Genomic DNA, 14399 nt, shown 5'->3' with positions numbered 1-14399 from the left:
CGAGGTCAAGCCCCTATCTACAGGCAGGTCACGCCTCCTCTCTGGGTTTATTCTCGAGGAAACACAAGGCCAAAGAATGAGCACGAATGATGGCAAAATGATGTCCAGTTGTAGGGGAGCCCATGGGACCTGGAGTGCTGGGGGGCTGTGGCCTGCAGGGGTGTGAGATGAGCTGACGTCGTGAGAACCTTCCTCGTGTCTCCCCACACCAGTCAGTGACACCGCCATCCCCCATTTTCCCAAGTTCAACACAGATGGGGGTCTGTTCCCCGCCCCCCGCTGCCCCCGCCACCTCCTTTCCCCCTGTGGACGGCCCCTGGGGACTGAAGTCACCATTGCCCTGGGCTGCCCCAGTACTCTGGCCCTGTCACCATACCCACGCCCTGGGTTGGGGCGTCCCCTCTGGGCCCCATGAAGCAGCCCCCTTCCAGGCAGCATTACTGTCTGTCTCGAGCTCAGCCCAGCCCTTGGGCCGCAGGCACAGAGCTGGACAGACGGGTGCACACAGGATCCCTCGGAGGGCGGTCACCTGCGTTTCAACTCGGCTCCCAGCTGGGCGAGTCACCCCCCTTTCTAAGCCTCGGTTGCCTCATCTGTAACATGGTGAGGGGAGCAGAACTTCCTCCCCGAGACCCTGCGCGTGGACAGTGCATGGGAAGCCTCTGGTGGAACAGCAGGCGTGGAGCCTCCCGCCGGTGCACGGGCTCTGCCACCATCATCACTGACACGGTTCCCGTGGCTGCCCGGGTCCTCTGCGGGCTTCTGAGGTGCTGACCCACTTTCTTCCTGGACTGTGGGCAGATCATCCTACCTTCGCCCCAGCCGCTCTGCATGAACCTCCTCCTGTGCGGAGTGTCCGTCTCGATCCCTCCCGTCCTCCTCCTTTGGCTCCTACAAGGGCGAACCTCCTCCCTCCGGACCGGCCCCCCACTTTCTCTCCAGCTCCCGGCACATCCTCTGTCCCCCGCATGCAGCCCACCCTTCTTGTCCGTCCCTCGCCACAGGCTCCTTCCCGGGGGCTTCAGGCTGGCACACGACTTCCTGGCCTTGAAGACCCCTGTCTTGCAAACCCACCGAAGTGTCTCTCCCCGCTGGCCCTGCCCGCTTCACCATTTGTCTTGTCTTCACCCAGACAGCCTGGCTTCGGCCTCCACCGGGGACCCACATCGGTAACTCGCTCTCACTGTTGTGCCCCCGAAATAGTCTGACCACCCCTCTCTCTTTACATCTTACCCCTTGGCTTGCTGGATGCTCTGGTTCTTCTTCCCCCTCCGTCTTCTGGTCAGGACTTCCTGGGTGGTGGAAAGAGCAGGAGCGGATGGAAGAAGCCGCAGACGCCGGGGGCGCAGAGATGGCGTTCTTTTACTTTCCTCTGCGTCTGAGTTTGTCTAGTCGCTGCTAGGTCAGCCCGGTCAAGCTGAGGCTTCCACTCTTCCTGCTCCCCCAGCGTGGCAGGAGAGGGCTTCCCTCAGGGAGCACAGAGGCACCCCGGGCGCCGGGCCCACGTGCAGCCCTGGCCTTGGAGAAACAGGAGTGCGTGGCGGACAGGCGGTCTCAGGGTCCTACGGCTGCTGCTTTGCTCAACAGATGGGTCGTGGAGGTGGGGCCTGGGCCTCCCTTTCAGGAGCTCCCAGGATGGAGGTCATAGGTGGACCAGCACAGCTGCAGGAGCCAGGGCGAGGAGGCAGGAGACGGCAGCCTGGGTCTCAGCGTCTGTTCAGGCCCAGCTCGGACGTCCTGTCTCGGCCACTCTGCAGCCACGTCCACCACCTGTGCTGGACGCCGTGGAAATGGGCAAGGCCCGTCACCCTTGCGGAGCCACGAGCACTATTCTGGAAATTTCATCCTTCTGACACCAACGTGCTGGCTGGTTCTTAGCGAGAGCCACCCTCTGATGCTCTGTCCGTCTTCCTCCTCCCTTCCTCCCTGCCTGCTCGCTCCCCGCCCCCCCCCCAAACCCCTGCTCTCTCCAGGTCCCTCCGCAGCCTCTTGTGGTGCCTGGTGTCTGCGGACGAGAGCAGCTCACAGGGTGTCGTGGGAGCAGCCCGCGCCCGCTCTCAGACCCCAGTCGCACTGTCACTGAAACTGCTCCCACGGTGGGTCCGGGCCGTCCCAATGCAGTACAGTGCATGGCCCCAGGCTGGAGACCTGACTGTCCTCTAGATTTGGCTCAGAAGAGCAGGTGGAAGCTCCCCTTTTCTGGGTTTTTGGTACTTTTACACTTTTCACCATTCTTCATTCACTTCCAACATTTATGTAAGCTTTGGCCTTCGAAGCTTTGAAGTTGCATGCTTCGTGGGGACTCAATTTAACCCAGCTGGTATTCACTGGACGCAGTGAAGGTACACACCCTGCCCCAGGCGTCCAGGAGATTCCGGTCCCTCCATATGGTCCCCACCTCCAGGGTGGCTGCCATCACGTGGAGGCCGTGAAAAGTGGCAGAAGGGAGGCGCAGAAGAGATGCTGTGAGGGCACAGAGGAGGCAGAGGATGAAGGCCGCCCCCGGGGCCTCCGAGGAAGCCTCCCCACTGGGCTGTGCTGCTGTGGAGCCTGGAAGGATGATGAAGACCCTCCTCGGAAGACAGGGAGCATCACAGAACAGAACACTCTGTCCAGGGGTGTCCCTACGCACCCATTTATTGGTGCAGATGCTTGGGATAGAGGCTCTTGGCAGCTTGCTGAGGTCGGATGGAATGAGAACGCCTCTCGCACGCGGACTTACACGGAAGCCTGAACTCGTGTCTTCTGGACCAAAAGGTCTTCGGTGGGTAAAGACATTTGGAAGAAGTTGACTGCAGACAGCAGAGGGCAGTGACAGCCATGGATGTGAAGAGGCCCTTTCTCAGATTTGCAGCTAAACTTTGCCGGCACTGAGCAGACTGGCTGTGGAAAGGTCCTTAAATGCTCTGAGCCCCAGGGGGGAAAGAGTTGGCCCTTAGTTGCATTCGCTCAGGAGCCTCCAAAAGAAACCTCCCCTGGGAGTGGAGCGTTTGATGGTCAGCATTTGCACGAAGCTGGTGAGAAGAGGACCCCTCCATCGCCCCTGCCTGTTTTCCTGTTGCGTCGATGCAGGAAAACTGGTTTCACGCACTGGTCACACAACTGTCAAGTGCCCCCGTCTCGGTGTTTGGGGTCGACCCTCTTTTACGGGGACAAGTCGTGGGCTGTCCTGCGCAGGAGTCACTCCGGCGTCTTTACATTTGACGACCTGAGTGTTGGGTGTCTTCGTTTCCAGCATCTTTTCCTTCTGGTCTGCCCGGCCGAGCCCTCTCTCCTGTGACAGCACCGCTCCAGAGCCGCTGAAGGTCTCCAGAGCCGCGGCTGCGTGTCGCGCTGGGGTGTGTGTGTTTCCTTAAACTCATCGTGCCCGCGGTCACGCTGGGCGTCTCAGAGCCCGTAGACATCTCGGCGTACTCAGTTATGGCAGCCTCGGGCCCCGCCCTGGTCCGTGGTGGGCAGGGGGCTGGGAGTGGGGCGTGAAGGGAGGGGAAAGGAAGTAAGAGGAAGATTGCATTCCTGGTCTCTTTGGGGTGTCGAGCTGGGAAGAGGCCAAGACACCTGGCACCAACCCCAACCAGGGACGTGTCCTGAGGCCCGCCCTCCCACCCACCTGCAACAGACAGCCCGGCAGAGAGCCAGGCCCACAGGTTCTGTCTTGGGTTCTCTGGGCCCATCTCCTCCTCCTCTGCCTGCTCTCTAATGCCCCAGTCGAGCCTTCACCATCTCCCTGGTGACTACCCATCCTTCTCTCTGGCCAGCTCCCCTACCTTGCATGTGGCCCCAGGAGCGACTTCTCTCAAACACACTCAGCTGCTCCCTGTCCCTGATCAAATCAATTCCAACCCCTTCACGGGCCTTCAGAGCCCTTCACAATGGGCATGCCAATGGCGCTCAATAAGTGGTGGGTATTCTGCATGCCAGTGGCGCTCATTCAGTGGTGGGTATTCTGTATGCCAATGGCGCTCATTCACTGGTGGGTATATGAGCCTCCGTCTGGTCAGCTGAGCTTGCTGAGCCCCCAGATGCCTCCGAGCCAGATTCTGGTTACTCCTGGGGTGCAGTCGCACACTGCCTCTGAATGCCCCCCGAAGGCTGCTCGCTCGCTTGCTCAGCCTAAGTAAAAGCCTCTTCAGGGAGCGTCAGAGATAATTGGCGGCACCTGCCCGGCATCCTGCGCCTCCCTACACGGGGAGGCTGCGCTGACAGGAAGCGGGGCTTGATGCATCTGGTTTCCGATCCATCATCAGCTCTTGTGCCCCGGTGGGCAGGGTCAGCCCTCTGCCGCAGGGGGAGCCTGGTTCCCTCCCGTGTGCTGCGGCCAGTCTTCTCCCTCTCTGGAATTCGCAAGCACAGCAAGGTTTATTTTTGTTCCGTCGCCATGAAGCGTCTGAGAAACCTCCCCAGGCCCCTTCTCAGGATGGGGTGGCCTGCAGGTCAACACTTCTTCCAGCTAAGGAAGCGGAAACCAGAGGCTGTGGGGCAGAGATGCTGACGTCCGGACCACAGCGGGAGTCAGGTGAGAGTGCCGGGGACGTGCCAGCCCAGCCTGAGGCCTCGTTTCCTGCATCCCACTGGAAGACCTTTGTGTGGTCTGGAGTCCCAAACACTCTTCCTGATGGCTCGGGCGGCCCCGCACCTTCCTGCAAATTAGAAGCACACACTCTTCCTCCAAGGGGCGCAGCCAGGCGAGTGGAGAGGGCTGGGTTTCTGCCCCACTCACCCCACGGCCAGGTACCCAGGGCCCAACAGCAGCACAGCCCTGTGCAGTGGCCGTGCCCCCTCGCTAAGATTCTGTGCTCAGGCTGCACACAGAGGGTGAGCCAGGAGGTAGGAGCGGTCGTTATTTCCTGGAAGAATGCCTGTGGGTTGAAGGGTGGGCTCTGGGAAGATTGTGCAAGGAGGAGAGCGTGGTCCATGGGTTCCTGCCAAGATGGTGTCTTGTTGGGCCCATAGCTCTGGGATGGGAGATGTGGGATGATGGCCCTCATTACATCGTGGGTCAGGGTGCAAGTTCCACAGCCAGATGGACCCGGATTTGGATCCTGTGTGTGCATGTCACCCTGGGGACGTCATTGAAACTCTCTCTGAGCCTCACTTTCTTTATCTGTAAAATGGGAACATTGCAGAGATGTGATGATGTGGGCAGAGGACTGAGATCTTACAGGCCCTGCGAATGAAAGATGATGAGGCCTTCAAGGTGTAAATCAGAATAAAACAAAGCAAAACCGTAACGTAAGAATGAGAAAATATAGTGAGTTATGATTTTCCTATGGATGAGTATATTGATTCTCCTTAAATTTTTTTAAATACCATTTTTTAAATTGTTTTTTGTACTCCTGGTCTTAGTATGGGCTTTAGCTGCCTGCTGGGAAGTCACAGGCTGCTGGTTTGATCCTTAACCTTTTCCCCACGCTCTGACCAAGGTTAGGAGACATACTGTGCGCTCAGATGGAACCTGGTCTGGGACCTCATTCTTCCCAAGTCGTGGCTCTTCCCTCCGCATGCTGCGTTGCTCACCGACTTCTCCATCTTCCCCTGGAGACTGTCAGCTCCACGAGGGCAGGGACCACCCAGGTTCTGAGTTACCTTTCTCTTTCCAGAGCCCGCACGCAGCTTGGCGTGGATATTCCAGTGCACATCCCTGAAGAGATGGCTCGTCTGGGCTTAGTTCTAATTGAACTGTTCACGGGGTCCCCCAGCCTGGGCTCTCTGCAAGGATGTCTTCCCTTTTGGGGGGACACACTCACTGGGAGCACGGGAGGGACAGGCATGGCTGGAGGAGTGTTTGGGTTGTGCAGCTCTTTGAATGCTGAGAAAAAGAGTTTAGAAACGGAATTTGACCTATCGTGTGTTTCTCTGAGTTGGAACTCAAAATGGGAGTGGTAGGAAGGCAGATTTGGGGACAGACTTTTTATAATCGTTTCTGTCTACAAATGGAGTGGGCTGCCTCAAAAAATAGTGAGTTTCCCCGGCACAGGAGGGGGTCCAGCAGTGACTGGCCAGTTGCCCATCAGAAGAGCTGATGGACCAAGGGTTGCTGGACCAGGGGAGCTGTGGACCAGATCACCTCCGTGTATTCTGTTCTTAGGAGCCGAGAATAGTCGGTCGAAGGAACGCGTCTTTAGTGTGACCCAGGCAGCCTGCACGTGGAACTGGAGGAGCGAGCCTTGCTCAGTCTGCACCGCCTACCGGCCCCCTGAAGCCGTCCCGCCCTCTGCCCCGCTTGGTTGGCTGGGAGGGGCCGATGCTAACCTTTGTGGACAGGATGCAGGGGGCTCCCTTGCTCTCTGACTCCCAGTTGCTTGGCCAGTGGAGGGACTGGCCGGAGACAGTGGGGTGAGAGAAGGCTTGGAGGAAGCATTCGCCACCTCCCGAAGGTGGGCAAGGGCTGCACCTGTCACTGAAGCCAGGCTCCTGGCGGGCAGGCCTCTCAGCAGGTGTGAGCAGTGCTCACCCCCCGCCACTCCTGTCATGGGAGGTCATGGCTACCACTGATGCTAGCCTGGGGGTTCTTGACCACCCGAGTTGCGGTTCCCGTACCACTGCCCATGCCAGTTAAGTATCCCCTTCATTAAACCCTCTCTAATCACCCTCTTCGAGAGCACCATCTAGTTTCTGCAGACCCTTAGCACCCCTGGGCCTCAGTTTCCTCCGTTGTAAAGGGTTTAAAAGACACCCACCTGGAGGGTTGTCAGTGCACGCTGTGAGCCTGAGCGAGTTGCAGGGGATGCAGAGTCCCCACAGAGGGCCGGGGCACAGCGGGGTGGATGCACAGGTCCTTCTTGCCTCCCTTCTGTGGTTGGCGAACCCCGGGGCTGGCCGCACCACCTCCTCCTGAGTGGGGCCCTCAGGTCCTCACCATACCTGTGCTCAGGCTGGTTCAGGTTGCAGCTGTCCAGCTATGAGCTCCCAGTGGCACCTCTGCAGGGACCTGCTCCTCTGACCGAGCTGGTCCACATCCACACCTGCCCCTCCCACCCAGTGACTTCTTGCTGCTCAGGAAGACTTTCCCTCTCTGTCCTCCCCTCACTTCCTCCCAGTTGAGTGTCTGGCTGGCCCTCCATGTGCCACAGGCCCAGAGGAAGGTACCTGCGAGTGGTCCCTCTGTGGGGTCCTACTACCTCCCTGTGGGGCACGGCCAGGGGTGAGAAAAGCTGGATCACAAGATGCTAAAAGGGACCCACTAAGGTGGTTCTTGCTTCAAAATAGACAGTGAAAATAAACAAGGAAAATCTTTCCGATTAATGCAAACACGATACTTTTTCTGTGTTCACCCACATAGGACACGATATTCCTGGCCATAATCATAGTGTACATAACATTTCCACATGTTCTTATCACACCAGTGTTTCCAGATCGTCTTCCCAATGGTCATTCTTGGTGACCGTGGAGCGTTCACTCAGTAAATTGATAGACGTAATTTACGAAGTCGCCCCCCTGTTACATCTGATTTTGCGTGGATAGCTCTTTGTTCCTGCCGCTGAATAAGTTCCTTAGCACAACCCCCAGCAGCTGGATGCCCACCTGGGAGAGTAACTGTGCTCGCAGCTCCCAATAGGGGCACCATATTGCTTTCCAAGAAGATCGTCCCACACACACTTCTCCAACCACGTGCCACCATGGTAGTTTCAACACCAAACCACCATGCTGAATGTGTCTTTACCAACTCAGTAGGCAAAAAATTATACATCAGGGATGTCTTAATTTGCACTTATTTTTATTGTTTCGATGGTGAAAATGTTTCCCTATGCTTGCTTATTATACATCTATACATATTATATATGTTATTGTATAGTATATGTATTCATAGTGCATGTTGTATGTTTGTCTATTTATTTGTTAATGCTTGAATGGTCTGTTCATGTCCTTTAAATTAATTCATGGGCAGGGGGGTGCGTGCGCAATGTGTTTGGTAATTTGCTAATAGCTTTTTGCCCGTCGTTCTTGCTGGGGTTGGAAGTGAAGAGGACCCTGTCATCCTGCCCTGTTTCTAGGCTCTGAGCTGCAGAGCTCACTGTCCTTGGAAGTAACCCAGTTTCCATAGTTTAAAACGTAAAGTGGCCTTTTTCTCTAACGAGTCTTTTTCTTTCCCAAATGGAGCAACCTGGTAGCCGCAGAGAGCAGAGCAGGGGGAGTCAGCAGCATAGGTCGGAGCCTGGCTCTGCAAGGTCGTAACCATGTGCTAGTCAGGCAGCTTGGACACCCACATACCTCTTGGAACTTCAACGTGGGCTGAAGTAACCACTATGATGGTTCAGTGTGGGGCTTGGATGAGGGCATGGAAGCTCCTATAGCTAATAGATCAGCGTTAGCTGGAGCCAGCAGCTTTGTTCAGCATTAAACCCACCTGCTTTTCTGAACTTTGCTTTAAAATGTTTTCTTTTTTAGTGTAGTGTCTTTTCACCGTGCATAAAACGAAGTCATAAATCCAAGCTTACTTCCTAAATATTGGCAACCTAAACTTGAGATACAGGGCTTAGAGTCTTGATTTGGGGCATTTAAAAAAATAATAAAATAAATAAAAATTGAAAACCATTTAGAGATCTATCCGGTGTCACCCACTGCGCCTTTGGAGAACAGGGGACGTTCTGGTCCAGCCCTGCCGCCACCACTTCCGTCCCTCATGACCCTTGTTGACTTCTCGTTTCACAGGCAGCTTCAGCAACAGCAGGCAGAATTGGAAGTGCACCAGAGAGATGGGTTGTCATCATACGACTTATCGCAGGTGAGTTTCTAGAAAACTCTTTCCCAACTGGAACTGTCTCCAACCCAATGGACTAGGGGCTAAATTCAAGCCTTAGCTTGAGCCCCTCAGCCCACTGGGTATATTGCCCCATCCACCCTCTACAGTGCAGAGAGATTTGGGTCCCTGGGGTCTACTCACTCTTCCATGCAGAGCTGAGCCAGGAAGAGTATAAAACTCGTGACGCCCAGGGGAAGAACCACAAGCCGCAGTCAGCCAGTCCTGAGAACGTCAGAGAGCTAACAGTTTCCAAAGGCTGTGCAGGAACTCCAGCACGCAGAAGCCAGCAGACGCATCCTCAACCTTGTCCGTCCTCCAGCTACCTGCCCTTTCTACTGCCTTCATCTGTGCCCCCTCTTCCTTGGCACGCCTCTCCTATCCTGCCCTGTCTGCGTCCTTTCCCTCTCCCATCCCAAGTCTGCCTCTCTCCCCCTCTGCCTCCTCCTCTTCCCGCTGCTTCGTGGCCACGTGGAGAAACTGCCCCAAGTGTTTGTATGTGGCTTCTCTCCTAAAGTAAACTTCATGTTCACTTTTCTTGATATTTAGAGTCAGTTGGTTATTTTTATTTATCTCTCTCTAAGTGATCAGCGTGACTCGGTTGTCCTTTCTGTGACCTCCAGTTCACACCCCTACCCCATCTGTTCTTGGCTTTCACATAGAGAAAAGCTCCCCACCCTACAGAATCAAGCCTGAAATGCCAGCGATTCCAGAGAGGGAGACCCGATGAAGGAGAGCTGGTGTCCGCTGGCAACGTGCATTCTGTGCCTCACACGTGGATGCCGTTGTGTTTTAATGTGCAAACAGGTTCCTGTCCCCAACCTACCAGCCGGAGTCCACGAGGCCGGGAAGTCCGTGGAAAAGGCAGATGCAATCTTTTCCCAGGAGAGGGATCCCCGGTTTGCTGAGATGTTCGCGGGAATCAGTGCGTGTAAGTTTCCAGACGGCGCTGAGGTTGCCAGGATGTGGGTTTACAGGTGCGGTCCGGCCGTCTAGAGACAGCCACCCTTGAGGGAGAGGGCATGGAGGGTGAGTTTTCGGTGACTGTCACAGGGTGTAAAAAGAGCCCTGAATACAGGAGTCTGACTGACCCTCCCTGCTCCTGTCCTTGCCTCTCACGCACCTGTCACCAGGGGCAGCCAGCCTGGGTTCCCTGACACCTTGTCTTTGAAACTTGAGGGCATGGAGTAAATGAACTCTGTTCATCCATAGTGCAGTTTAGTTTTATTAAACCAAACACATGTCCCTGTTAAAAAATATATATAAACTTCATCCTTAACATAGAGAGGACCACATTTTAAAATGAAAATATGCAATTAAAAATAATTATCCGCCATCCCACCGCCTGGATATTATCATCTTTAACTCTTTACAGTATATCCTTTCTGTTCTTCCTCACAGATGAATTCTTTCTGTATACAAAATTGAGCTCATAGTTTGGTAGCTTAATTTTTTCCCTTGACCATTCATTATGAATAATAGTATTTCCAGATCATTCAACGATCTAAATCATTTCTATTGCTTGCATAGAGTTCCGTTATGTGGCTGTTCCGTAATGCACTCAGGGGATCCTATGTGGTGGTCCTTAGTCGCTACCTGTGTCTGTCCTGCTGTTAGAGAAAACGGTGCAGTTCTAAGTCATGTCACATGGAACCCACATGTGCAGCTGCCTCAGTCTCCCACTCAGATTAGCACTAAGATTAGCAAAGTATAAAACTTGGGAATGTCTTTGGCGGTTCCAAAATCCAGAAAAAAGTTTCTATTTTCACATGGTCATGAAATTTCTGCAAGATACGGTGTAATCAGGGTCAGCTGAAGGGAGAACCCAGCTGATTTACCCAGAGGAAGCCTGAGAAAGGCTGTATTTGTAAGGGAACCCCAACAGCATCCTACTAGGGCTGGCGAGTGGGGACAGTGAAGCTGAGGGGCGGACAGAGAGGCCCCCCGGGCAGATGGAAGACAGCAGTCCTCAGGTTCCTGTTACCAGCATGTGGGTGGAAGCCCGCAGCCGTCATGCCCACCTGGCTGTGGACCGAGTGCCAAGAAGTCAGGAGGGCGCTGGGGCTGACTTCCGCCGAGAACGGCAGGTGCCAACACAGCACAGGGTCCAGTTGCCAAGAGAAAACCTGGTGGCAGCTCCCTGCCGTGGGTTCCCACTGGCCCCCCAGACATGCTACCTGCCTGCGTCGGTATTTGCTTGACTCCTATAGAGAAATATAGTTCCGTCCAGCAAGAGGGTGTGCTATCGTTGTGGAATGTCTAAAGTGTTTTTCTCCTTTCAGATAAGCCTGAAATATCTGACCGGGTCCCCATAGCATTTCTGGGAAATTCATTTGAACTTTTAAGCTTATGCAAATGTAGACACCTTCCCATAAAGATAACAAAGTAGAAAAAATATCAACAGACAAAAAAGAAGGGAAGGAAAATGTGATCCAAAATTTTTCCACCTATCAATCTGCTTTCATATAAGGAAACGACAGAAGGACATTCTCGGACGTGACCGTCTAATTAGATCTCGTGGAAAAACTACTGGCAAAAGATTACGCTTGTTTGTGAAATGAATCAAAATACAGAATACAGAATGGAAGTGGATAGGTTGGAAAAGCAGTAGTGATGAACAATGAAACCACCAGCAGCTAGAATTAATGTAAAAAATTGTTAGAAGATACAAAAGATATAAAAAAATAAATAAAAACTAGAATCAAAGTCAGTTCAGCAAAGATTCAGACATATTTTGGACAAGGGGTAATAAACAGAAATTTCTCATCGGTTTATACTATTCTATCTCTGATATTTATAGGGAAATAGAGCTTCAAGTGTATAGAAACATAACCTGTAATGCAAGGGAGAAAAAAGAAAAGAAGGAAGGAAGTCTTGCCTCTGAACTACTTAAAAGACAAGACAATGTTTATCAAATTGCACGACGCTCAGAAGAAAAATAGTGAGATAGCAAAAAAGTATGAATATCAAGAGTGATAAAAAAGTTGATGTTCAAGGACTCCTGATCAGTAACTTCTGAATAAAGCACTGCCAAAGCACAGTGGAACCAAAACAAGACAAAATGCAACTAAAGGCAACCTAAAATGAAAATATAAATGTCGTGGATGTTGAAACAGGTGAAAGCCAAAATAAATAGAAACACAGAAAGGTCCTGATAAAAACAAACTGTAGTGGAAGATTTCAGTAGGCCTTTGTTCGTCTCTAACCAATCAAGTAGATCAAAATAATTTAAAAAAAATGAAGAAGGATACAGAAGATTGAACCGTAAAATCAAGGATCTTTCATTTTGTACCCTACAAAGGTTCTGGAGCAGTTAGGAAAAAAAATGGGTTTCTCAATTACCCAAACCACCAGAAAACTTAAATACATGAGGAAAGAAAAAGGCTTGCATTAAGTCTGTATTCAAGAGAAGCCCCTCACTCCTGCAACTTCTAGCCTCATCTCTCTTTCTCCCCAAGATCCAAGGCCCTATGGTTGGGTTAGAAATACACACCCAAGTGTCTGAGCTTCTTCCATCCTGTGAGGATTTCCTACGGGCAGCCCGCCACTGCAGCAAAAAGAAAAGGGACCAGAAAGACTGCTCAGTGCCCCTGGTCTATTAACATGTCACTGAGGTTGTCTACACACGTGGGAAATTCGGCACATGCTATCTTGGCCCCAAGCCCACGAGCCTGAGTGTCCATCACTGCCTTTGCCCACCGAGTGGGGCCCCACCCCTCCACCCATCCTCCCACCATCAAGCCAGAGACAGGTGCAGACGTGGGGTCTGTCTGCTCACAAAATAATGGCCACGTAACTAACGTTTGTTTTCTTTGCTCCAGGATCTAGTTGTGGGCGGGGATGTTAGGGATGGTAGGAATAAGAAGTGTAGGCATTTTGAGATTCTGGGGAAATGGGAGGGTGCTTCGGAGAGCCTGGCACCTCAATTCCGGGGGCGGTGAGAGCTCTCCCCTCCCCAGTCCTGTTTCTCAGACCACCACAGAGAGCACCGTCTTGCTCACGTGAGATCCAAACAACCCGGCTGGGATTTGAGCCCATTCCTCCCAGCCTCTGTGCGTGAGAGTGTAGAGTCGAGTTTTCTACTGACCATTCAGTGGGGGCAGAAGAGCGTCAATTATTACACCTCCGGGCTGGGCCTGGGTGTCCTCGCTTGCATGAGGAGCTCAGCCTCCCAAAAGAAGCCTTGTGGAAAGTCGAGAAACACAGGTCTGGGGCCGCCCCAGGTTCCCCGGTCTGTGGGCCATTTCAGCACCTGCTGAACGAGGACAGGGCCATGGGTAGAGTTCTGGGGCAACAGGCTGAGCGGAGCACTGGGCTTGGATTCAGGCCCTGGGCCCTCCTTTGACGGCTCACGCCCTCAGACGAGCTGAGCCTCGGTTTTCACACTCTAACAAGTGATCGCAGACGTTTAGATGCTGTTTGCTCTGTTATCAGGCACTGTTCTAAGCACGTCACTTACGTTAACTCAGTGAATTCCCACCGCCGCCCTATTGTTATCACTGTCTTCCATTTGGGGAAACTGAGGCAGGAGGAGGTTTAATAACGTGCCCAAGGCACACCCCTGATAAGTAAGGCGGAGCTGGGGTTCAAGCCCAGGGAGCTGCGTGCGGGAGCCTGTCCTCTCAGCCATTGCTCTCTGCTTCCTCGCACATAAGACAAGGTGTTTCATCTCCAGCCCATGGGGGAGAAAGGAATCCATAAAATAGCGTCTGGGGAAGAACTTTCATTAGCTCTTTTCGTCTTCCCAACTGTCTTCGGGCGGCTTGTGGCCCAGCCCGGGCTCAGAGCACAGCCTGAGTGAGGTCCTGGAACACGGGGGCACAGAGGCCAGGGTGCAGCAGGCTGCATGTGGATGGGCTGCCCCAAGAGTGTGCCCTCCTACTCGCCTCCACCCACCCCTGCACCTGTTCTCGAGGCCGCCTGCCCCGTGGTCTGGAGGGCAGACACCCTCTCAGGCGACCCTTGCTCTGGTTTTCCCAGCGGAGAAGAAGATGATGAGCTCAGCCTCGGCAGCAGGAACCCAGCAGATCTACTCCCAAGGAAGCCCCTTCCCCCCGGGTCACTCGGGGAAGGCCTTCAGGTACGTGCGGGGGGGGGGGGGGGGGGGGTGGCGGGGGGGGGGGGGGGTGGAGGCACGGGCAGAGGCCCCTCCCCGGGGAAGCCCAGGATCTCAGAGCTCAGGTGCGTGTGCAGCAAATACTGCAGACATCGGGGAGTGGTCCCTGTTCTACAGGCCCGGGCCAGCTGGGGATTCTGGTTCTGCCCTTGAGCCCTCGGCAAGTTGCCGTGGACGGGCGGCGGTGGTCCCTCTTTCTCGGATGAGAACGGCACCGGCTGGCCACTGTGCTCTGTAGTGCTGCCTGCAGAGGAGAAGGCAGTGAGTTAGCCACAAGCCAGCACTGGGATGGGACAGAGCTGGGGACACCTGACAAGGTGGCAGGAAGTGCCCTGTCCCTGGGCCCCCAGAGGCCACAGCCAGCTCCAAGGAAGAGAGGACAGCTCAGCCCATCGTGTCTGGGGTCTCAGCCTAAACGACCACTCAGGGTGTCCACCTGCCCCAGGCCTGGCTCTTAGCATCAGGGTCCTCTTTTAGGTCACTGGGGAAGCCCTGTCGCCACCACCAGAGATAAGCCTGGCTCCAGGGCTGCTGGGAAACCGG

The 14399-nt window shown here is 54.1% G+C and overlaps 1 protein-coding gene across 26 annotated transcripts in view; it reads left to right on the top strand.

Annotated features, from left to right (window-relative positions):
- Nucleotides 1–14399, top strand: part of ARNT2 (aryl hydrocarbon receptor nuclear translocator 2) — a 173040-nt gene that overhangs the window by 139796 nt on the left and 18845 nt on the right. For all 26 annotated transcript variants that reach the window (XR_011438359.1, XR_011438358.1, XR_011438379.1 and 23 more), the window contains 3 exons: nt 8653–8725; nt 9548–9671; nt 13721–13820. Coding sequence is in view for 15 of the 26 variants with exons in the window: in XM_070266198.1 (XP_070122299.1) it covers nt 8653–8725; nt 9548–9671; nt 13721–13820 (297 nt within the window). In the remaining 11 variants the exon portion in view is untranslated. The remainder of the gene's footprint in view (nt 1–8652; nt 8726–9547; nt 9672–13720; nt 13821–14399) is intronic.

The sequence above is a fragment of the Equus caballus genome, chromosome 1 (assembly GCF_041296265.1).
Source record: "Equus caballus isolate H_3958 breed thoroughbred chromosome 1, TB-T2T, whole genome shotgun sequence".
NCBI lineage: Eukaryota > Metazoa > Chordata > Mammalia > Perissodactyla > Equidae > Equus > Equus caballus.
The sequence above is the reverse complement of the archived record's forward strand: the minus strand, read 5'-3'. Positions and strand labels throughout refer to the sequence as shown.